At 36.9% G+C, this 26,434-nt stretch overlaps 1 protein-coding gene across 3 annotated transcripts in view; it reads right to left on the reverse strand.

Annotated features, from left to right (window-relative positions):
- Positions 1-26,434, reverse strand: part of LOC127436897 (receptor-type tyrosine-protein phosphatase zeta-like) — a 51,606-nt gene that overhangs the window by 14,035 nt on the left and 11,137 nt on the right. For all 3 annotated transcript variants that reach the window (XM_051691388.1, XM_051691390.1, XM_051691389.1), the window contains exons 2-12: positions 20,105-20,170; positions 11,235-11,414; positions 10,522-10,673; positions 9,334-9,429; positions 7,482-7,548; positions 7,214-7,371; positions 3,501-3,651; positions 2,771-2,955; positions 2,483-2,609; positions 1,930-1,982; positions 1,191-1,827 (exon numbers count right to left, since the gene is read on the reverse strand). In XM_051691388.1, the coding sequence (XP_051547348.1) occupies positions 1,191-1,827; positions 1,930-1,982; positions 2,483-2,609; positions 2,771-2,955; positions 3,501-3,651; positions 7,214-7,371; positions 7,482-7,548; positions 9,334-9,429; positions 10,522-10,673; positions 11,235-11,414; positions 20,105-20,170 (1,872 nt within the window). The remainder of the gene's footprint in view (positions 1-1,190; positions 1,828-1,929; positions 1,983-2,482; positions 2,610-2,770; positions 2,956-3,500; positions 3,652-7,213; positions 7,372-7,481; positions 7,549-9,333; positions 9,430-10,521; positions 10,674-11,234; positions 11,415-20,104; positions 20,171-26,434) is intronic.

Below are 26,434 nucleotides of genomic sequence, written 5' to 3' on the forward strand. Positions count from 1 at the left end.
AAGAGTCATTCATTCGGGAATCAGATTACACTGGTCCTGCTGTATGTTTTGCGCTGTAGATTTAAAAGAACTGACTCATATGAGTCATTTATTTGGGAATTGGACTGCATTGGTCACGCTGTATGTTTTTCACTGAGGATTCAAAAGAACCGGTCGAGTATTTTATTATGGGGTTTTGTCCACATTGTGGAAGAATGCATGTTTGAGAGCCATTGGAACCAAAAGTCATGAAAATCATTCAGTTCCAGTATTTTTTTTTAAATGGAACCAGTACTGAATAAGAACAGGTGGTTGGATCCCAATCCTATTTTTGTCTCACTCTCATGTTGTTCCAAACCAGTTTGCTGCTATTTTGTTCATTGAACACAAAAGGAGAATTCTGAAGCAGCTCTTGTCCATACAACAACAGATCACTGTAACCACACCAGGCATATTTAATATGAGGGCTTTACTTGACTGGGACAATTTTAATGGTGCTTTTTGTTTTTGGCGTATCTTGATCTTTTTGAACTGTTGTTTGGAAAATAGTTGTGAAGACTCTTCACAATTCTCCTTTTGTGTTCCACAGAAAATATAACAGCATACAGGTTTGGAACAACATGAGGGTGAGTAAATAATGACAGAAATGTTTGTTTTTGGGTGAATTATTACTTGAATTAATTATATTTATTTCGCAATACCTAAAGCAACCTCCAGAGGGACACTTTCATCATTCTCAAGAGAAAGAAGGAAAAGCGTGAAAGCACAGTTGGAGCAAGAGGAACCACCACCATCCTGACCTGTTCCACATCTCAAGCCAGCCAGCCAACCAGGAGGAAAAAGTCCAGTAGGTGCATTACAAACATGGTGGATGCAGGAAAAGCGAAATAATCAGAGAGTTTGCAGCACTTGGCTGTGCAAGACAGTGAGGAGCAATGAGGCTCAGAGTTTTGACATGGACAATTCCACCACCATCTGCTTGTATGTCTAACAGTGTGTCTAATAAAGCCTGATTACTCTACAAAGACAGAATCACCAAACTACCCAGGTACTACCATTAGCTTGACTGCTAGTCACTCATTTTCATAACTACTGTAGTGTGTCAGTGACTTTTCTGCAAGCCACCACTTAGCAAAAACTTTTCATTAACCCAGCACCAAAGGCACCATGAGCAACTAAGCTGACAGTGTTAAGATGGTGTCAAATCTTACCATTAAACAGGGGTTGAGTGGTTTGAGAAATGATTTTAATTGAAGCAGAAATAGATGATCCTGTAGTTGCATTAGTACTAGAAGTTTCGGTTACTGCTGGTGTGGAGATGCTGGACTTTGTTTGATGTTCTGGGGAAGTATTTGAAGATACTGAGGTTTTAGCTGTGGTCTTCTCGTCCATCTGAGGATCACGGTGAGGGTTCATGGTTGCGGTTTTCTCCTGGTCCTGTGCACCAACATCTGGCAGTGTTCTGAGATTGAGAAGATCTTGGGCTGGTGTGGCTTTTGTGATTCTGGTGTTGAGGACGTCCTCATAGTAGACATCTGTGACTACCATGTTGCTGTGAGGAAAACGGGTGCTTTCCTCTGGAATAAGCATGTTTAGAGGCCTTTTGGTGTCATTTCCTGTCTTGTTTTGGTCAGGTGACCACGACAATGAAGACTCCTCCGTAATTTTTCGTCTGATAGCAGCAGTGGTTGTTCTGACAACGGGGAACAGGAAGCCTGGTTGGTCCGTCGCTGTAGTGACGGAGATGGAACTCCCAGAGGAGGAGGAACCGCGGATGAGGGTTCGACCGGGTGGAGATTTTGGAGTCTCTGTTCCTCTGCTCTTAGGGAATGCAGGTTCAAATGTTACCTGAAAGAGATTATATCAATTTCAGGTCAACAGGTTCACATAAATACAGAAGAATTCCTTAGCTTACGAATAGTTTTACAATTTACAATGAAAAAAAGTCACCTCAATGTATTCATTTGATTCGGTTGAATCACCAAAAGGATCATGCTCATTTGCTGCAGGGTCAAAAGAAATATTGGTGAATGACTTCACAGATTAATATTAATACACTACAATAATAAAGTGAATGTCAGGAAGACATGTCCAGGTCATGTTGCACCCTAAAATAATAGAAAGAAAAAAAAGATCCTGTCCGGACACATTAATTTTCTACTAAAACCATGACAATTACTTACACTGTACTTAAAAATGTACTTTGCAATAATAACTAATATGTCAATAAATCATATATCATTATTATTTATTTTATTTTTTTTGCACAACAATAATCAGAATGAGATTTTTTCACACTCATTACTGTAAATGTGCTTACTGGTAGATGTCAAAAAATGTGCCTAACTGTAATGAAAAATAATGCAACATGATCCTAAAAATGTTCTTTATGCAATATGTAATTTCCTCTTGTTTTCTTTTGATTTTGGGATGAAATATGACACTGACATTTCTTGAAAGTCAAATGTTTGTAAAGGAATGTTTTGAGCTGAACCAGTATTACCAGGGTCTTCGAGAGGCATGTCTACTATAACCTGGTCGCTCATTTTCCCACCCAGGCCATTGGTGCACAGTGCCACCACCTGGACAACATAGCTACTGTTTGCCAGCACATTGTGGATAATGGCCCCCTGTAAAAAATAAAGACAAAACAATACCGTAACACCTGTTTCTCCCATCCTTACATGTGTAACCCTAAACTATTAGCTATTTTAATTGAAAAAAGAACACTCTCAATGTCCCCATTTCAATCAACACAGTAATATTAATCAAGTCTCAACAAATGGCTCACCACATCCTGGTCTCCATCTGTTAGGTACTGTTGTTTGGGTGGGTCTTTGCCCTGGAGTCTTTGGTAGGTGACAGAGTATCTCTCAATGGTGGTTTCAAAGACAACCCTCGGCCTCTCCCATGTCACCACAATGCCAGTGTTGTTCTGAGAGTCTGCCTGCACGTTCTGCGGTTCTGAGCTGCACACTAAACACAAGTTTGAAATCACGGTCTTACAACAAAAAGTAAGTAAATTCAGCTACTGTCATTTTGCCCTCTATTTTTGGTGGGGAATAAGACCTTGAATCTGAAAAGAAAGGCTTATGGTAAAGCAATATGGTATGAGAGGACATGCTTTATTTATAGGGAGTCGGTAGAGGGCCTGAAAGAATATTACATAATTTGAAAACACCACATTTCATGCTTTTATTCAAATAAGGAGCCATAACGTCAGTTAAATAGCAATAACTTGTGAAATTGCTTCTAAATCAGCTCTGTTTGAAGTGGAATTGCTGCATTCGTTTTCCTGGAAAACACCAAAGTGGGGTTACCTAGCAACGCACACTTACTGCAGGGTTTTTAAAAAGCGAAATGCATGTGTGCCCACGGTCACAAGATGAGCAGTAATTGAAAACCTACCTCTCACTCATCTCTTATCATTATTTTATAAATATCTTAGGAGCGTCCTTGTTTCTGAGTGTTTAGGCTGCTGAGTGTGTGTGTGTGTGTGTGTGTGTGTGTAGAATGCATACTGGGAGCAGGGACTTCTTCTGTGCCTGTGTATGAAGAGAATACTTGTCCCATGAACTGCTGCTGCTGTTCTCTGTAGTTATTCTGCAGGTAATCAGTCAACATCACATAGCCGGCCTGCTGTATGGTCATCACCTCACAGAACACCTCCAGCTACACACACACACACACACACACACACACACACACACATTTACACACACACATTTACACACACACACACAAACGAATGATGAGACAGACAATTGAGATTAATGCTTGCTTACAGTTTCTGTACAGTAAAAGAAAATTTTAAATAAAAAATTCAGTTTGTTAGATTTTAGCTAGATTACATATTTATATTCCACTACGCGATATATATTAAAAATCCATATCAATATACAGTATATGAAATAAATATAATTTTAGTATTGTAAAAAAATGTAATATATAAATATAATATCAAAAATAATATATAAAATATTAAAATTAAATGAAAAATTTAAACAAAAACAATAGTACATAAAAATATTATAAGCAAATTAATTCTAAAATATATATATATATATATATATATATATATATATATATATATATATATATATATATAAAAGATATAAATAGAAATTAAAAGATATAAAAAAAAAAAAATAAGAGATAATGTACAGTCAGCCAGTCATGGAGGCAAAATAATAATTTTCTAATAATGACCAGCTGAAACTTTTTCATTTTGTTAGATTAATCTGATTAGATTATATTTTTATATTCAACTATCATATTTTTGTTGAAGAGTATTAATTAAAATATAATATTCATATAATAAACAAAATATAAATGATTAAATACAAACATATATACATTATATATATGCACACATAGATATAAAATAAAATAAAATATGTAAATTAATATATATTATATTATATTGTAAAAATAATCTAAAAAATACTATTCATTATAATAAATACATTAATAATTGTAATAATAATAATAATAATAAGAAAACATTAATAATATATACAAAAATAAATTAATTCTAAAAAATCTCATATATACATGATATACAGTTGTGCTCAAAAGTATGCATACCCTTGGAGAATTGGTAATATATGTACCATTTTTAAAGAAAACATGAGTGAGCAGGCAAAACACATTTCTTTTATTTCTTATGGGATTCATATTCAACTGTATGGCACAATCATAAAACAAAACATGGCAACAAAGAAAAAAATGAAATGACCCCTGTTCAAAAGTCTGCATACCCTTAGTTCTTAATACTGTGTATTGCCCCCTTTAGCATCAATGACAGCGTGCAGTCTTTTGTAATAGTTGTCTATGAGGCCCCAGATTCTTGCAGGTGGTATAGCTGCCCATTCGTCTTGGCAAAATGCCTCCAGGTCATGCAAAGTCTTTGGTCGTCTTGCATGAACCGCACGTTTGAGATCTCCCCAGAGTGGCTCGATGATATTAAGGTCAGGAGACTGTGATGGCCACTCCAGAACCTTCACCTTTTTCTGCTGTAACCACTGGAAGGTCAACTTGGCCTTGTACTCAGGTTTGTTGTCATGCTGGAAAGTCCAAGAGCGTCCCATGTGCAGCTTTCGTGCAGAAGAATGCAAATTGTCTGCCAGTATTTTCTGATAACATGCTGCATTCATCTTGCCATCAATTTTCACAAGATTCCCCGAGCCTTTGGAGCTCACACACCCCCAAAACATCAGTGAGCCACCACCATGCTTCACAGTGGAGATGGTATTCTTTTCACTATAGGCCTTGTTGACCCCTCTCCAAACATAGCGCTTATGGTTGTGACCATAAAGCTCTATTTTGGTCTCGTCACTCCAAATTACAGTGTGCCAGAAGCTGTGAGGTGTGTCAAGGTGTTGTCGGGCATATTGTAACCGGGATTTTTTGTGGCATTGGTACAGTAAAGGCTTCTTTCTGGCAACTCGACCATGCAGTTCATTTTTGTTCAAGTATCGTCGTATTGTGCTCCTTGAAACAACCACACCATCTTTTTCCAGAGCAGCCTGTATTTCTCCTGAGGTTACCTGTGGGTTTTTCTTTGTATCCTGAACAATTCTTCTGGCAGTTGTGGCTGAAATCTTTCTTGGTATACCTGATCTTGGCTTGGTATCAAGAGATCCCCGAATTTTCCACTTCTTAATAAGTGATTGAACAGTACTGACTGGCATTTTCAAGGCTTTGGATATCTTTTTATATCCTTTTCCATCTTTATAAAGTTCCATTACCTTGTTACGCAGGTCTTTTGACAGTTCTTTTCTGCTCCCCATTGCTCAGTATCTAGCCTGCTCAGTGCATCCATGTGAGAGCTAACAAACTCGTTGACTATTTATACACAGACACTAATTGCAATTTAAAAAGCCACAGGTGTAGGAAATTAACCTTTAATTGCCACTTAAACCTGTGTGTGTCACCTTGTGTGTCTGTAACAAGGCCAAACATTCAAGGGTATGTAAACTTTTGATCAGGGCCATTTGGGTGATTTCTGTTATCATTATGATTCAAAAAGGAGCCAAACAACTATGTGATAATAAATGGCTTCATATGATCACTATCCTTAAATAAAAAAAATAAAAAAATTGAAAATCAATGCCAAAATTTCACAATTTCTGCCAGGGTATGCAAACTTTTGAGCACAACTGTACCTGTAAAGAAGATAATTAAATAAGGGATGATGTACAGTCAGCCAGTCATTATGGCAAAATACATTATCCATATCTTCTACATTATCTTATTACACAACTACTTGCCAAATAAATACATACAGTAAATACATGGACATGATATACTGATTTGAGTTGACATTATTATGTGAAAAGAAAAAGACCATAGCATAGAGTAATAAGAGAAACATGAAACTTGCACAGCTATGTAGGAAATAAGATACCTGGGACAACGGTTAATTATACAATTAAGCAGTCATTATACAAATACATTTTTAAGTATTTCAGAGGGCCATCTAATAAAAAACACATTATAAATATATTAAGAGCATAAATCTGAACTAGCTTGCACAACAAAGTATTACTAACTATAGAATTAAGAAAAGCGAGTCTGAACAGCTTCATATAAGTGAATTTACGCTAATTTCGATTGGTAACAAGATCAGACGAGACACTGAACCAGCACTAAAGATTCATTAGCTTTACTTCAGTGTGCCTTGATTCCTTCACATCAAATTTTCATGCTTGAGAAACAGACTGGGCTTAAAGTGGATCAGGCTTGAGGAAAAAAATGAACAACCACACAGCAGTCTAAAATAAGACACAGAAAACATCCTTGCATCTTTAAAGTGAGCTTTAAATGTAGCTGGATAAAGGGGCAAAGTTGTGTCCCGGGCACTGAGGGCTTATCTCTGATCCACACGTCAGGCTGTGGCCAACTGAAATATTAAAGCTCCTGTATTTGCTAGAGAACTGCTTAAAGCGGCTGTCATGGCTGTACTCAACACTGTTCATTTTTAGGAGAGGGGTTTCTTGCTCTTTCTTGCACTGAGAGAGCTGAGCCGCCCTGCAGGGCTCAACAATAAGGATATTTTCTGCTGCCGCAGTCGGTTCAGATTTGTACTTGCCCTGCCAATATTTTCACTGGCCCCTACACAAATATTTCAAATTTCTATGTGTGCAAAAAAAATATATTTTTCACTAAAGGAGTGTAATTTTTGCTCCTCTAGAAGACATGGACAGGAGAGAGATGTTGAGCATGTTCTGACCTGGGTTTCTGAGATGGCCACTGTGTTTTTAAACACAATCCACTCCACATTCTCCAAGCAGGGTGGTGCGGTGAGTGAGCCATTGTACATGAAGTATTTATCCCTGGATTGTGGAAGCAGACCCAGCAGAGAGAACGGTTCCAGCGGGCTACTTTTACCTTCACGCCAAAAAGAGGCACGTTCACGTGTTATTGCAAATACTGTATAACACAGAGATGAATTGGAAATACAGAAAAGGTTTGTGGATGATGTGTGGATAAAGATTTACCAAATCGGCTCACGCTGTTTACTCCTTCAATAATGACCGCATAGTCCTGGTTGTCTTCAATGCTGGCCTAAAGAATAGACCAAAATTCAAGGACCTCATTATGGAAGTAAAATGGGCTGTAAATGGCGTTTCATATTGACTAGTTCCTGGTTCAATGCAAGTTAAGCTCAATCAACAGCATTTGTACAGAAAATCATTTTTGACTCGCCACTCGTTTATATATATATATATATATATATATATATATATATATATATATATATATATATATATATATATATAAATCACAGTAACAGTAAAGCACTGCCAATGGAAGTGAATGGGGCCAATCCATTGACATTGTAATACACACTGTTTCCAGAGTATAGCCAAAAGACGTAAACATTATGTTAACATGACTGTATTGTGATAAAATCGTGTACAGTTTTTACCGATGTTGCGTTGTCATGGCAACGAAGTTGCAACATTGGATATAACAAACAAAAGGCTATACTTTTAAAACAATGTGCATTTTAATGTTGATGGACAGGCCCCATTCCGGTTATTGCACCGTCTGCATCCTATTACAGTATATAGTCCATTCCCTGTCAAGCACCAGCCAGATAAACAAAGACAGCACATTCACAGGAAGTTGGCAGTGTAAATGGACTGTATACAATGAATTAGAAGAATAAAAAATATGGACATGCTCCTTTTATATGCTTAGAAAATGTTATTCTTGTCAGGATTTGGATGAACGCTTCATTAAATTATAAGGAATGTAAGTATTATTATTTTTATTTATTTTTTTCCTTTTCTCCCTAATTTGGAATGGCCAATTCCCAATGTGCTTTTAAGTCCTCGTGGTCGTATAGTGATTCGCCTCAATCCGGGTGGCGGAGGACAAATCCCAGTTGCCTCCGCGTTTGAGACCACCAACCCGTGCATCTTATCACGTGGCTTGTTTAGCGCGTTGCCAGTACGTGTGGAGGCTTCACGCCATCCACCGCGGCATCCACGCTCAACTCACCACGCGCCCCACCGAGACTGAAGCATATTATAGTGACCACGAGGAGGTTACCCCATGTGACTGTAAAAAAAAAAAAAAATCATATACCAAATCCAAACATTTTATCCTCTTTCACCAGCATCTTTTGCAGTGACTTTGACAGTGAAAATACCAATACAAATTAGATCATAAAAACAATTGTAAATATAAACATAATAATAATAACTGAAAAATAAACCATGACCTATAGATAAATCTCATAAATCTTTGTTTCATGAAACAGCTACAACAGTGATTGTCAGAAACAGATTTTGATATTCCACTATATTTTCAGCATTTGGACATTAACTTTATTACCACCTGCTGGTGAAATCTCCAAACAGCAAATGTAGAAATTGAATTTAGTTGCACTGAAAACAGACCTGCTTTTGAAACATCTTAGCGCAATTACCTATTTCTCAGGAAAATAACAAACAGCGCTTTGCGCCACATCATTAACATACAATACTCCCACAGATAGCGCAAACACTCCCACCTATGCCCACTTGCACTTTGCGCTGGCACAAAAAATTGCACTTAGAATTAGCACGCTCACAAAAATGGGATAATACGCAGTGCACGGTCGTTGCGCGTAGCACTGCGCTTTGCGCACTCACGAAAACAGAGCCCTAAGCCACAAATGCTGTTGATTGAGCTTAACTTGTATTGAACACCGAATTCCTTTAAGGTCATTATGATAGACGGGTTGTTGATATGCATCATGCATGTTGGGTATCATAGTGACTGAATGTAACATTTTAATATACATAAAGGGTGTGTTTGTGCGTTCATATTTATTTGTCGATCGCTGGATGAAAACCTCACCTCAAAGAGAACAGCTAGAGCAATAATCTTTCCTCCATGACTTATGGCCTCATCTATGGATTCAAACTCCTCTTCATCAAAACAATAGATCTGCATCTGTGATAAAGAGACACAATTAAATAAATCTCACCTTTTTTATAATTGCCACAATACTCCTTGAAAACAACACAACTCAAAATTGTCCCTGTTTACTTTCATAATAAATGGCTCTTGTTAATTGTGCATGATTCATCTGTGTAATTTTCCTTTCTGTTGTTGCAACCAAGGCCAATCAGGTGGGGAAAAATAATATTAACCAGTAATATCACAGCCTGATTTCACAATCCAAATTCCGATTAATAAAATCAGATTCCGTACTACATTTTTCCTATGTTTCACTTTTAAATGTGTCAACTTAGGGAAGTTAAATGTGTTGCAAATGCATTTCATGTTGTCTTTAAAGCTAACGACTTTAAAGGTATAGTTCACCCAAAAATGAAAATTCTCTCATCATTTACTCACCCTCATGCCATCCCAGATGTTTATGACTTTCTTTCTTCCGCAGAACACAAATGAAGATTTTTAGAAAAATATCTTAGCTCTGATAGTCCATTCAATGCATGTGAATGGTGATTAAAACTTTGAAGCTCCAAAAAGCACATAAAGGCAGCATAAAAGTAATCCATACGACTCCCATGGTTAAATCCATGTCTTCCGAAGCGATTTGATAGGTGTGAATGAGAAACGGATCAAAATGTAAGTCCCTTTTTACAAAAATCTCCTCCCTGCCCAGTAGGTGGCGATATGCATTAAGAATGTGAATCACCAAAACATAAAAAGAAGAATGTGGAAGTAAAAATGAATTTATAGCAAAAAAGGACTTACATTTTTTATCCGTTTCTCACCCACACCTATCATATCGCTTCAGAAGACATGGATTTAAACATTGGAGTCATATGGATTACTTTTATGCTGCCTTTATATGCTTTTGGAGCTTCAAAGTTTTCACTTGCATTGTATGGACCTACAGAGCTAAGATATCCTTCTTAAAATCTTAATTTGTGTTCTGCAGAAGAAAGAAAGTCATACAGATCTGGGATGGCATGAGGGTGAGTAAATGATGAGAGAATTTTCATTTTGGGGTGAAATATTCCTTTAAAAAGAGAATGTGATGTATTTTGAAGTTGGTGTGTAGTGTTAAAACTCTACCTCCAGGGGGAACCTGTTGCCGTTGAGACTGTGTTCAGAGCCGTCTGAAGTGACGTTACATCGGCCCCAATGGAACGTGATCCTGCCCACTTTAAACCTGGATCTGAGCCCTCCACCACTTATGTAATACTGACCGTTCAGACTGATTTCCACTGAGAAACATGATGCAAACACACACACAGTGACTGCTCAGCATACAGTATGTTCCTAATCAAGCAAAGTGTAATTGTGTTCTTCATCCAGCAAGCCCAGTTGCTCATATTTTACATTTCAGCTTTCATCTCCACTCACCTCGATAAAAGATTAATTTTAGGCTTTACCTTTTGTGCGAGTAATCTGCCATTCACAGTGTTAAATCAGAACAAAAGTAACAGTGAAAGAGCTTTCTTTGTACGTAAGTGCACAGGTTTCTAAAGAGGACCAGTCTCCACTTACAGGTATGGAAAAGAAAAATATAGAAAACTGTTGTTTCAGTATATTTTATTCTCCTGCAGGCCCATTAGAGTGATTAATCTCAGGTCATAATTGCATTCATCTGAGGTCAAGCTCTGAGGAGTTAATATATCACCATAATTTCACTTTATCCTGGCAAAAGGAGTGCTTGTTTAAGACTGTCATACAGTCTTTTATCCCCATTTCACAATATTTTCTATTGTCTTGTGGACTTTGGTCTTGTAAACGCTACAAACTCAAAGCAGTGAATGTGTGCAGACCTGTTTTCCCATCATTCATGATGGTTGTGGAATCTGTGGTTGGCTGGTCCCAGTTCTCCAGCTGTAGGTTCTGGTACTGCATTCGGACCTGAGTAAAGTCCTCATTAATGTCAATGGGTGACTGTTTAGCATTGCCACAGACTGGATATTTCTTTGTCCAGTGCTTCTGGTTCAGGCCCCCTGTAAAGAGCAAAAGATTAGATACAACCCATTAGATACACAGTTGAGCAAATAATTTTTTCGGCATTAATATTCCTTGAAAAGACCCTTAAAACTAGAGCTAATATCCTAGTAAAAATAAACCAAAATATTGGCCTGGCTGATTTATCAGTATAGGCTGATAACTGATCCCAGTTTCAGATACAATTTCCAAATCTGCCAGTTTCCAATTTTTGTGTTATTTTTTTTTTTTTTTTTTTGTCTTTTAAAATGAGTTTTGTGTCAAATATGTCCAAAAATTACATATTTCTATACAACAAATAACAAATTCTCCTTTGTTGTCATTAAATTGTATATCATAAATATATGTAAGGAATAATGAACAGTTTGATCAGGTGATCAGGATGAAATATTGATTTAAGTTTAAATTATTTTATTATAGAAGAACATGAAACTAGCAGAGCTGCGTCGAAAATCCATTGCATAGGACAACGGTCAATTATACAGTTTTGCGGACCTTATTCAAAAATATTTTACTGCAGAATGGCACGCAATTGTCCAGTCAGAATCAAAAAGCCATGTAATATACAGTATATTGGTATAATTTAAAGATTTCTTTTCTAGCAGTGTTTAGCACGTTCTCTGACACATTGAGCCATGTTGCTCATGCGGACAAAGTGAATTTTCTGTTCTCTCTATATACTGTACTATATTACAAAAAAGACCACAAATAAAATTTGAAGCATATGGCAGCATATTGGCGCATGGTATGAGCCAGTGCTGATGAGAGCAGAATAATACCACTTGCAGTGGTGCTGTATACATATACAGAATGTTATGATATGTCACACTGACTGCACCAGATGATAAACTCATGGAGCAGATGGCAACGGCTCACACACACCACTGAACAGGCACATCAAACAAACTCAAGCAATAAACCACACACACACACACAAACAAATGCTGCTGATTAAAACTGTCCCTAAGGAGGCCTTTTTAACCAAATGATGAAACGTTAGATCTGAATTAGTAGCTCTTATGAGCCCTGTCAGGACAATAAGCGTGTATATTTTCATAATGATTTCATTTTCACCTTCCATGCTAGGCTGTAATTCTTCACGCTCTTAAAGGAATAGTTCACACTAAAATTAAAATTCTATCATCATTCACTCACCCTCATGTTGCTCCAAACCCATATGCTTTTATTTTTTCTATGGAACACAAAAGGTTAATTTTAACTATCCCTTTAAGCTATGGCATAATTAATATGTCTCTAAAAGTCTATAAAGGATTACATCTACCAAGAGGCCACCTGAAATGCATCCTCGGGTGCTTTAAATTGAAAGGTGAGACAAAAATCTTCCATTAGCCTGATTGATGGCGTACATAGACAACGGGAAAACAGTGTCTGCTGGCAGTGACAGCAAGGTGAACTATGAGTCTGTCAGGAAACAACAGTACCACATCTGCCCTGGCAAACACACACATACGCACATGCCAGCATGGACACGCTGTATTCAAAGACAACCACTGCTGCTATGGTAACCAGTAGTCGGAGAGATTTCAGTGGATATGGCGTAAATACGATGCCTGAAGTAATGTAAAGGTTTCTCAGACCTCTGGGCTGCTGTGACATTTTACATTTTTGTGTTTTTCTAACTGCATGTCAGATCAAACCATGTGACTGAAAGCAGCAGTAACAGGTAGGATGTACTTTGGCCTTAGAGTTTAAAGCAATCTGGCGATTTATGATGCATGAGAATGAACAGAACAAATCACAGACTGGAACTGTTATCATCACGTCCCTCCCCCTCCATCTATACCAACATTCATTCTGATTACCGCAGATGATTATCCAGAGTAGACATCTCAGTCTTCACTAGAGTAGAATGCACAGTTTTTATGTACATCTGTGCACTCACTACGAATACAAAAAGGCGCAGCTGGTCCACAAAACATGAATTGGGTTGGGAATCGAGAACAGATTATTCAGAATTAGTTCCATTTTTTAAAAGATACCAGAACCGAATTATTTTCCGTGTCTGTTAATGGTTCTTAAACATCTGCATTCTTTCGCAATGTGGACAAAACACTTTACCTAAATGTTTTCCTGCGCAGCTTCTGAATCAGCGCCATGGCAAAATAAATGTGTTATTTGAGTTCGTTTTCATTCTAAATGTATTTTTATTGCATTTCTATTGCTCCTCAGTGGCTACATTAAGAAACAGCCATAAAGCACGATCGGTGTGGTCCGGATCACAAATTAATTACCCCTACGAGCTTGTTCTTTTCAATGAATCAGTCAAGAAGACTCACACATAGGTTTGACTTAAAGGAGTACTCCAAGTTCAGTACAAGTTAATCTCATTTGACAGCATTTGTGGCATAATGTTGATTACCACAAAAATGTATTTCGACTCATCCCTCCTTTTCCGTAAAAAAACCAAAAATCGAGGTTACAGTGAAGCACTTACAATGGAAGTGAATGGGGCCAATTTTTGGAGGGTCTAAAGCCAGAAATGTGAAGCTTATAATTTTGTAAAAGCACTTACATTAATTCTTCTGTTAAAACTCATGTATTATTTGAGCTGTAAAGTTGTTTAAATTGTAACTTTTACAGTCATTTTAGGGTTTTAGGGTTTGTTGACATTACATAGTCATATCAACGAAGTTGTAAAATTGGCTATAACTTTACACAGAAAAAGGTCTGTAAGTGATTTTATCACACTAAAATCATGTTTACATGCATATTGTTTATGTCTTGTGGTTATACTTTTGATACAGTGAGTATTTTAATGTTCAAAAATTGGCCCCCATTCACTTCCATTGTAAGTGCCTCACTGTAACACAGATTTTTGCTTTTTTTAAAGAAAAAGGAGGGGCAAGTCAAAATAAAGTTTTTTGGTAATCAATATTATGCCACAAATGCTGTGGATTGAGCTTAACTTGTATTGAACCTGGAATATTCCTTTAAGGCCCCTGCACAATTCCTAGGAAATCAAAGAACGAATAGGTGTGACATCATTTAGAACAAAATCTCACCAAAAAGAAGTGTTTTTTGAGTTGGTTTCAGTGGATTGTAACAGCTCGCCAGAGCGAACTTTAAGGAAAACTTCTTACCAACTGCTAAACACCTTACTGTCATTGGTCCACCTGGAGCTCCACCTAAATTGTGGCTGACAACTATTTCCCATTCAGTCAGTTAAGATCAATCAACATGAACACACCGGCGTCAAAGTCCCTATCAAGGCAAGTCAGTTCATTTGGTGGCCATCTTTGGAATGCTCCCAGGCAGGCTGTGCAGCTATTTTCTATATAAACAAGCGGCATAAAAGTACAGCTCCTATCTACTTAAATGGGGAAAGACCGAAATCTCCAAAACATTGGTCAAAATTACGATGAAAGAGCTCAAGATCATGCTAAAAAACCTGCTACTTTTCAGGCTGGTTCAGCTAATGCGCATGCGCGTTCTCAAGTTGACCGACAAGCGATGTCTGTATCTAAAGGGTGATTGGCTTTTTGACCTGTAAGGCGGGACTTCCTTTTCTACATCCGTTGGCCGTTCCAATTTCTCCCATTCATTTTAATAGCAGTGGTCCTTCTCTGCTAAACTGTCTCTGCCGGCGTGTAGTTATATTAGCGAGCTGGTGCAAACTGGCCTACTTTGACACATTTTCCAAGAACATGTCATGCAATATTTTTTGCTTAATTAGTCTACAAAAGGAATCAAATCTATACAAATACTCTTAAGTGTCTATTCACACATCTGCACAACTTCAGATATGCCTATCACCATTAACACTCTTTTATATACCCATCTTTGCAGTAGTATCAGTGTCATCATAAATTACAATAACAGTGTATTCAGTGCATATTATGGCCGCGTCTAGCATGTTAGCACATTAGCGCTATGAATTCAAAAGGTAAACATTACAAATTACATATTATTTACTGCATATTGCATATTTTAATTTACATCATCATCGAGTAGGTTAATACAGCTTCTTTTGCCGATCTCATGTGAATTCTTCTCATAGAATGAGGCACGAAGTCATTGATAACACATTTTCATAGTTGATGTTTTACATGTAGTCTTGATCCTCATATTTAAATGTTACTCTTCCCCCAGCAGCGTGGCAGGTGTCTGAATGTTCGCAAACAGTATGTTGATGCTCAGCTGTTTCGAACTTCTTTTTGGCTCTGAGTGAAGAACGAAGAAGCACTTTGCTGTGAGTATGCCTTATTACCAAACTCAAACTCATAATTCATTTTAATTTGAGTTTAGTTGTAACATACATATGCAACCAAGAATTGTACTGGGTTTTTTTTTCCTTATTTTTGGTTAGTGCATAGTTTGGGGTTGTGCTCTCTCAAAAGTACTAAAAGATTTGTTAATAAAATCGTTAAAGAACCAGAATCCAAGTAAAATCAGAACCAAAACAGAGCGCAACAGTCTAGTTCCCAAAGTAAAAAACACATTCATTTTTTCAATAGGCAAATTCATTTTTACTGATTACTTATAAACCTTTAAAGACAGACCTACCATGTGCTCTGAGGTTGTAAATCAAAGGTATATGCTTCTGCTGAAGTCATCAGTCCATGTTATTTCAACATTGTTTTATAGAAATCGTGTTTAATAGCAGAAATCCTGGTGAAGAACTACTACCCATGATTCTGAAGAGAAACAATCCACCAATTAGTGTAAAAAGCGTGGCAAACGAGTGCTGCAGGACACAACGTGAATGACGCAATATAGTCAGTCTACCAACACTCCCAAACTACTTCTATATTTGTATATCTATGAATATTTTGCAATAGAATTAAAATATATTGTAAAATCTATAACTTTATATTTTTCCATCGTTTTTAGTTAGATTACATCATTGGCAATGCTTCATGAGACTGTAATTCATTACTTCATGAAAGACGTTAAGTCTTATACCTTTGTCTTTTTATCCAATTTTCAAATACTTTTTGGCTTCAAGTCAAACTTTGTAATGTTGTGATTCGCTTTGAAGGAGGTTGGTTTGTTTCATGGCTAAGAACTTGTTAAAGAAGGATTATCTGTCCCTATAGAAAAATACTTGTGGAGGGGCACTGTTGCGCTCTCTTGTTGGGGACCCTACAAGGGTCAGTTCTGACCAATGAGAAAGTCTGCAACGACCGAGGCTAGTGTGTACTGTAAACAGAGCAGTGGAGGTGTTTTGCTGAGGAGGGATGCAGGCATCTCTAGCACGGCTCTATCCGCAAGTTATCTGAGAATGTAGATTACAGAAGAGCTGCAGCCCCCACAGCAGATGGAGACCAGAGAGGAAGAGATGCCAGAGGCGGGATCACAGCCCATGCCTGAGGTCTGGAAAACAGTGTCAACAGGGGACTGATCATGTAAGCAGATGAAAGATGATCCAGGCGGCACTAATCATAACAAAGAGGTGACCCATCATTATTATTCGTAATTACTAAGCACTGTGTGGATCTTCAATTCTTGGGCAGTTTTCTTTGACACTTTAGAAGTATTTTTCTATCTGCCATTTCTATCTGAGCATAGTGCTGAAGTTAACATCGTGCATTTGACACATTGAGCTGTGGTGCTCATGTGGGTGATGCAGGTTCAAATCTGAGCCGAAACGCCTCTCTACCCATTAATTTCCTGTCACTCTCCTTTAAGTCAGTCAAATAAAGATACAAAAGACCAAAACTAAAATGAAAAAGACTTTTCCCACACATCAGGAGGAAATTTTAAGCATTGTCGCTGTTTGACTGTCAGTTGAAGTTCCAGAGGTCTGTGAACAAATTAGCACTGAAGCTTGACAGCCTTTGTTTGAGGAGAGAGAGGTTTTCTGTGAAACAATTTGAGTTAAAACAGAGGAACATGTATCTTTCTCTTTCACCGCAGGTCTGTGCTGGGCCTCACAATGAAGTGTGTTCTTTCACATGTTAATTTGTTTAGTTTCTAACTCATTGAGCACACACATCATCAGTATCCTCCTTTCCTTCACAACAGAGTAGTTGTGTACTCAAGTACTCAAGATTAAATATTTAAATGAAAGAAAAAAGTTCTGAATGTTTTGCATTCCCAAAAAGACTTCTTAAGAATGTTCTTATGAATTGCCCTTAGGAACAATCTTAACAACTTCTTATAATTTATCTCAAGAACTTTTTTGTTTCTTAAAAAGTTTTTTGTGAATCTGGCCCCTGGTTCTGATTCTGATTCAACTACATGATAAGGATTCTATTAACGATTCATTTAGTACTTTTGAGGAACCTTAACTCCTAATAATAGGTTCAAAAAACAAAATCTGGTATGCTCCAAAGTTCTTCAAAAAATATATATGAAAGTGCTCTTGAATGAGGAAATAATAATCCAAAAAGAAAAAGGAATATCAAGGCACACTTCCAGATCAAAAATATAGTAAAAGCCTTTATTGTCAATGGCTATAACAATAGTTAAAAACAGTAGATTTTTCCCCAATAATAGGTCTTGAGTATATACTAAACAAAAACAGTAAAATATTTTACCAAAATAGTAATTTGTTCTTGTTTAAAGTATTATTACACCAAAACTTTGTTCCAAATCTGTAAACCAAGAACTGCTCTGGGGTGCATTTTCTTTACAACGGTGTAACTCGCTGCTTAACCACCATAGTACGATGCAGCATTTGAGAAATCAACTAGCTAGTCATGACTGTTTACTAAAACCGTAGTAACGATGTCGCACATCCATCGTTTGAACCAAGTTGGTTCCAACAATGTAGAGCTGTCGTTAATGAGGTTACGCAGATGGAGTAGTAATAGCTTCTGCAGACATCAAATGGATATCAAATTATAATAGCTAATTTACACGTACACCAGAAAGCAGTTAAATGCGAGAAAGCTTCTAAAGACAAAAAAGCAGCATGCACTGTGTAATGTGACAAATGCATTGCTCTGCAATAGTGGGGTTTCCCTCTACATCACACTTCAGGGTTTCCATGACGTACTTGAGCACATATGCACATGCACACTCTTCAAAAACCTATAAGAACGCCACTTAACATGGACACATAGTCCACTTTTCATTCACAGTTATTTTTTGGAACCCAGTCAACTTAAATATTGTTGTAATTTGTAAACAAATAATAATGATAATAATAATAATAATAAATTATTATTATTATTATAATTATTATTATTGACTTTTATAATTTTATAATACAAGAGTAATATATTTCAGTCATGCACCTTTAACTTTAAAACCCTCTGGCTTTTATTTTGATGGTCGGAACACTCCAGATTGGAACACTCTTGCAAGTGTCTGTATTTGGGCTAGACATTAGTTGAATTTGCTTCTTATTCAAAATCTGGTGAAATGCTCCTCCAGTGCTGTTCTAAAACATGTTATAAGCGAACCAAACTATTGAGCTTCTACATCTGAAATGTTGTTTGTGTGGAGCGTTGAAATATTGCGCACGCTCTGAGAGCTCGAGGGCATCACCAGCCTGTGCATGCTATATATGTGTGTCAACAGAGCCGTGTCATTCACTTATGCGCCGTGCATGCATACTAGATATTTACTTATTAAACACAGCCTTTTGTGATTCACAAAGTTATCGCATGTCTTTCAGTGGATTTGAGTAAAATGCACGAGTCATATGGACTACTTAAATGGTGCTTTTATGGTTCTTTTATGTCATTTTTGGGGCTAGACAGTAACGAACATGACTAACACAAAGTTTCGGATTTGGTTTGGGCTCGTCGGACCGATAAACGGCGCAAGGAAGGCTGCATTCGAGTTTACATTGAGTTTCAGAATGCCGCTTTCCTCAAAACCCCAGAACAAAGTGCATGTAAATGTGGTTAAAGTCTTGACAAAATAAAGGATATATATGAAATGAAAGACATAGAAGCCTCAGCAAAGTCAAACGATGTCCACACAGCAAACTATCAAGAAACTATGCTTTTAACCACAGGTGGAGAGCTGTAGTTCCAACCACACAACTGTGCGATGCTGTTTGCAAATGTTAGTTGGAACTATGGTTTCGGGAAACACCAAATCATTGAACTATGTTGGAAATTTGTGACCATAGTTGGCTAATAATGCTTTTGGGAAATGCACCCCAGACTGATTTAGTGAGTGAGTCATTAGACAGATTCAAATGGATAGCTAATGAATTTGAGACTTATCCTTCTGCTTTGACAATGACAGAGTATTTTAGTACAGTGTTCTATCAGTATCAGTGGTATTTTTTTTTTAAATGAACCACTTCTAAAGAACTGGTTTACAATTCCCAACACTAGACCTTTATTCCCAAAGTCTAGGCAAACTGAATTAATGGAAGGCATGCTCATATTCTATTAGCCCACAATTTTCTTAGCTTCAGTCCACATGATTTAAAAGCCACAAGTCAAGGCACTGAAACAATAATGAATACCACTCACTCTTTTAAAAGACTTTAGTAAAGTTAAAGTGTCTAAGACTTTCAGCTAATCTCGCTGCACAAGCCGGCCAGTGGCAGTGTGTGCTGGTCCCTCTCATTCAGAAGGTCGAGTCACTGGTGTCTTTTCTAATGGAGAGCAGACATTATTCACTTCCATCAAGTGTTACCTTATCCCATCATTCATTCAAAGGAGAAAAGGGTTTTAAGACTGTTGGGTTGAAGCCAGTGGCATGCCGCACTGAAGACTGGTAAAAAAAACACAATAAGGGTGTTTGTTCATGGTGTACCCACCTGTGTAAGACCAGTCAACGTCCTCAGTGAATTTGTGCTGGCCTCTTAGGTACGGCGTGGCCAGATCTGGAATGGGAAAGATGAGAAGAGTTGGACTCAATGCATCGGTAATTTACAGGGGCACAAATGCATGAGGCATAACGACTGTATCCTGTGTACTTCCAGACTTGATATTACAAGTTACAGTCATTGTACAAGTAAATTATTTCTACACTCCTTATATGTACACTGTAGTGAATTTAACAATGTAATGATTTAAGTGGTGGTGGCGTAGTGGACTAAAGCACAGAACTGGTAAGAAGAAGGTTGCCGGTTCAATCCCCACAGCCACCACCATTGTGTCCATGAGCAAGGCACTTAACTCTGGGTTGCTCCGGGGAGATTGTCCCTGTAATAAGTGCATTGTAAGTCGCTTTGGATAAAAGCAACTGCCAAATGCGTAAATGTAAATTTTGGTTCTGATTTTTGATTTCTCTTAATGATTCCGGCTCCTTAACAGTTCCAATAACAATTCTCTTACTAGTTTTCAGGAGGAAATATTTGGAAACAAGAAATGCAATTCTTATTGGAATAACTGCTCTCTGCAGCCTGTTAGCAAATGATGTGATCATTTCATATTTTAACAGAACAGATTCTTGCAAATGGTGACTTAAAGACTTTTTAATAAAGAAATTTTATTCATTCTTTAAATAAATAAATAAAAACTTACTACAACAAAACTAATAAAGCTTATATTTAAGTATTTGTGGCATAATGTTGATTACCACAAAAAATAATTTTGACTCGTCCTCGCTTTTCTTTTAAAAAAGCAAAAATCGAGGTTACAGTGAGACACTTACAATAGAAGTGAATGGGGCCAATTTGTAGAGGGTTTAAAGGCAGAAATGTGAAGCTTATAATTTTATAAAAGCACTAACGTTCATTTTTCTGTTGAAACTTGTGTATTATTTGAGCTGTAAAGTTGTTTAAAACTTCGTTTTTATAGTCAGTTAAGGGTTTAAAGAGTTACGTTGTAATGGCAACGAAGTTGTAATATTGGATATAACTGTACACAGAAAACGTTAGCAAGCGATTTTAATCACGTTAACACGCAGATTGTTTACATCTTGTGGCTATACTTTTGAAACAGTGAGTGTTTTAATGTTTACGGATTGGCCCCATTCACGTCCATTGTACTGTAACCCAGATTTTTGCTTGTTTTAAAGAAATGATGAGACGGTGCGAAATTCATTTATGTGGTAATCAACATTATGCCACAAATGCTGTCGATTGAGCTTAACTTGTATTGAACCTGAAATATTGTAATAATACCCACTGAATGGTAGTTAACAAGGTATCCCGTCTGCATTGGCGGAAGAATGCACATTCGAGAACTGTTAATGGAACAGAAAGTAATGAAAATCATTACAGTACAGGTTTCCTACAAATATGTAAGGGATATTGTGCTTTCATTTGGTTTATTGAAGCAATAAGGCTTAAACCCAATAGGGCTTATTGCTTTTATAAACTCCAGCAACAGTAATATGATACAAAAGACACCAATGTTCAATAAATAGTTACATTTATTCATATAAAAAATCAGAATAAACAATTCTTCCATCAAGTAATATGCTACTTCATTATCTGAACAGCATTTAAATTCCTGATGAAGGTTGCAAGACCGAAACGTTGTAATAATTGTTTTTGTAAGCTATAGTAGTGTGCGGGATATTTTCTTCGTTCTTTATAATTGCTGTCATTATACATAAATATTTGACCACAGAATGCTGCGACTGACCAATCAGAATCAAGTATCCCAGACAACTTTTGTAATAAATAATAATAATGTGTGTCACATCATCATAATTATCTACATCTGAATAAAGCCTATATGGCCATAAAATGATGTCATCATACTCATCAAGGGGACTTTCAACTTCTCTCATCACTCTCTCCAGTGTCTGTGGTGTAAATATCCCTCTAAATGAAGGTGTGATGAGAGAAAGGTCATTATCATCACATGTCAGAGGGTGACCAGCCGTTTTCCATGACTGCTCACATTAATGACACATTACTGTCTGTCGTTGTGTAATGTGTCTTGTGTGTATGCTAACATATGTGAGCTCACACACATAGAAACACATGCCCAGACAGATCAAAAGATATGTGTCACTCTTGTAAAGGGAAAGTCGAGATAAAAGGACACATGACTGCATACAGACATGTAGTCGTGTCTCTGGCCCCATGTTTGTAGCCTTAAAGGCATAGTTCACCCAAAAATGAAACTGCATGCCAAATTGTAACCAGCTATGCTGGATGCAAAGTCCTAGCGTCAGTGTGCGGATCAAATGTAAGATGTTCTTTCTAGGGATTTAAGACACTAAGACTGCGAAAACCGATAAACCTTGTAAAAGTCAGTTAAAGAGCATTTTAGCATTCTGACAGTCTAACCCCTTGCCCTGAAAGCACGAACCCATCCTGCGTGTAATACAGCCACCCCTGCCAAAGCTATCCCTGACTCACAGAGCCCATTACTCACTGAATGGTGACTGAGAACAACCACAATAGATCCTTTGATGACTTTTGTCACAGAACAGACCACTATTAGAAAGAAAATGAGTCAGATATACATGTTGTTCTCTAAAAGTTTCCACAAACACAAATGCTTGAGCAAGTATAAGGGTCATCGAAATATGTGCTAACAGGAAAGTGCTAACCCTGTGACATTCAAAATGTTGTAGGTTGAATAGCAGTGTGCAATGTCCAATAACAGCATTAGCTTAAAGAATTAATTGCACCACACTGCTTAATTTATAGTCAGTTTTCTTATTCTTTTTTCTGTTATCTTTTACTACTGAGCTTGATAAAGGTACAAATTGCAAATATATTGAAATACTAATAAAGACTGTAAGAGAAACCTTTGTTAGAACCATGTGGTCAAATAAATATGATGTCACTCCTACAAATATGATGTCAGAAAGATCAATGCATTATTTTTAAAGGGGGAAATGTAATAGATAACAGGGTTAAACGAAAAGCTCAAAATGCAAGGATGTTTGTTTTAGGAAAGAAAACTATGTAGTTCTATATTTAATTTCAGTAAAAGTAAAACGTAGATAGAATAAATGTTTTTTATTCTATAAATAGGGCTGTCATGATTATGAATTTTGGCTGATCATTAATTGCCAGACATGTAATTGCGATTAATGGTTTAATTGTCTGTTTTAGACAATAGACACCAGTTTTAGGCTTGCCACAATTATGATAATTAATTTTCATACTTATTAGGTATATGTGTGCTTAAAATACTGTGTATTAGAATTATGACAATTAAAAAAAGCTTAAGGAGTCTTATTAAAAATGAATTGGAATCATATCATAAAATAGGGGTATATTATTACCTTAAAGGCCTAAAAACTTTCTTTCAAAATATTGCTCAGGGGTAGAATGACATGAAAATTTATATTTTAAATATTGTAATATTTACAAATACATAAAATATGTCCCTCTTATTGGTCAATTTTAGTTATGGTCAACTTTACCCAGCATACCTGAATATTATATGCATTGCATTGCACTCTATTATATTATAATCACAGTTAAATCAAATAATCCTGATCAGGCGATTATGTAATAATCAGGACAGGCCTATCTATGAATCATTAAAATGTGATGAATGGGAGCATAAAAAACTTTTTACAAATCTTTTTTTTTTTCTTAATACTTATTTTGCATTACACACTAAACAGAGGAACATATCTCAAATAATGTGACTTAGTTCAGTACTTTGTTGATATCAGTATTAAGGGATGGGGGGTTTCCTGAGAATGACCCATAAGAGTTCCCTAGGTCAAAGGAAAGTAGGGATTAAACATGCATAGTTCATACCTACAATATATATTTGTTATATTTTAATGTGTGAAAAGCTGTATATTTAAAAACATGGTAAGTCACCCATTTGTTTTTGTAAAAATAGGCTTTGTGCATGACAGTTTTGTGGATTAAACCGCAGTTGGCAGGGCGATTTTCCTCTGAGTGGAAAAAGCTCTTTTACTCAGCTCCTCAACCAAAATCCTGCGAGTTTTCACAGCGACAAATTATCATACTCTGAGGAAGAGCAGCGGCAAGCCTCTGAGCCTCTCTGGCTCGGGTCCATTTCACAGGCAGTCAAGGAAAAGCCTGCAGCAAATTAGATTAAAATTGCTCACAGTGTGATTTTAATGAGTCTACTGCCAATAAAACAAGGCCTTGACTGTATGCCTCTTTATAAAATCCCACATCCTGTGTTCCCACCGCTCTCTGAAGGATTTCATAAATCGAATATGGATTTTTCATCCATTTCCAAGATAAATAAAACTATAAGATTTTCAGATATTTAGATACTTAGATACTTAGATACATCAATGCAAGGAGCAGAACAAAATACTTTAAAATCAACATTAAAATAAAATAGACCCTATTTACGTTTTTAATGTGCATTCCTGGTCTCATTAGGAACAATTCAGCGCATGTCATTCCAAAGAAAAATTCTTGGTCATTTTAATCAAAATAACTTGATCTGCCTCTGAAAAATTGATGTCACGTATACCTTACCACTACAACATGCACTTTTCATGATTAATCCATTTCCAGTGGATAAATTGAAACACTATAACCTACTTTTAATTCTACTTTTACTAATAAATGACACTTTTCGGAAGTAAAATTAGTTGCAAACGCCATTTCATGCTGACTTTAAGTGAAAAGTTTTTAAGACGCACATTTTCTTAAATATGAACTCTAAAAGTTGCACAAATGTTGGCGGAGAAGTTGTTTACTACAGCCTGACTGCAGCAGGCTCGGATGATGGCTTTGACTGGGAAAGGCTGTTAGCATGCAGACGATAACCATGTGTCCAGCGAGAGGAACCATACAACATAGGAAATGGATGGGGGAGGGCTCATACCCGTCCTCTGCATTCTGTAAACGTCTCTAGAGTAATTCAAATAAATAAGAGGATCAGAAAACTCTTGAGGAAGCTGGCCAGCACACCATGTATCTACTAAGGAACAAAATACAAGGCCTTAAATCCAAGCCCCCCTCCTTGCCATGTCACTAAATAACTTCCCTCCCCTCGTTTTGATGAAATGCAAGCTGTAAACTGGCCTGTGAACTGTTTTGTGGGTAAGTGGCAGAGGTGTTTGTCAATAGTCTCATATAGTGGAGAACACCTGTTAGACACAGAGGGCACCCAGGGGACCGAAGAGTCGTGCCCTAAATTCACAAGCCGCAGTTGTTAAAATTGACAGCTAATTGAATCGTAACATATGCTCCCAAGGGTAGTGATTATATTTGGATCCCCTGAGTAAAAGGGCTGGAAAACAGCCAGATGGGTCAAAATTGAAGACAGAGGAAAGTTTAAAGGAATAGGGCAGAGAGGAAAGTTATTTAGGAATAGGGCAGAGAGGAGCAAGGGCCAAGTTATATTTAAATGGATTATAGATGCTTTTTAACATGATTTCAGTTGATAGGAGACATCCTGAAATACATACAGGCATTTTAGTTTTACTAATATGTAATTTCTCCTTGCTTAGACGACAGAAAAATGGCACATCTTACCCTGGGTTGAGAAGCATCTTACAAATGAAGGTTCCTCAATGGTTCTTAAATGGCAGCACAATAGGTTCAGTGAAGAACCCTACGGTTACCACAAATTTGTTTTGTTTTTTGCTATATAGGGTTCTTAAAGGGATAGTTCCCCCAAAAATGAAAATTCTCCACTTTCACTTTCACTTTTACATCTGAAAGTCACACGTGGTGACTGTTTAGTTTCAATTTCAGTCGTATGGATTACGTTTATGTTTCTTGTATGTAATTTTTGGAGCTATAAAGGTCTAATCACCATCCACTTGCATTGTATGGACCTACAGAGCTGAGATATGTTTCTAAAAGTCTTCATTTGTGTTCTACAGAAGAGAGAAAGTCATACACATCTGGAATGGGACAAGGGTGAGTAAATGATAAGAGAATTTTCATTTTTTGGTGAACTATCCCTTTAAAACCTTATGTGAAAAAAGTTCTCGATGTAACATTATAGTTCCTTAGATTAGTGTATTTCTAAAGAACTAGAGAATAAAAAAGTTCTTTGTGGAAATTAAAGGAAAAGTCCTTCCAAGTTGTATAGACCACTAAAAGCAAGTTAAATGTTTTCCCAAACAGGTTAATGCTTTATCAAGTTTTAAATCAACTAAACCTTCCTCCCTAGTAGGGAGTCCTTACCCTAAACCTTAAACCTAAACCTTACCGATAGTGTCATAAAAAGCAAGTGTGCGATGAAAAACGCAACTGCTTATGCAGCCACGTCATTTTGTG

This window comes from Myxocyprinus asiaticus, chromosome 47, assembly GCF_019703515.2.
Source record: "Myxocyprinus asiaticus isolate MX2 ecotype Aquarium Trade chromosome 47, UBuf_Myxa_2, whole genome shotgun sequence".
NCBI classification, from domain to species: domain Eukaryota; kingdom Metazoa; phylum Chordata; class Actinopteri; order Cypriniformes; family Catostomidae; genus Myxocyprinus; species Myxocyprinus asiaticus.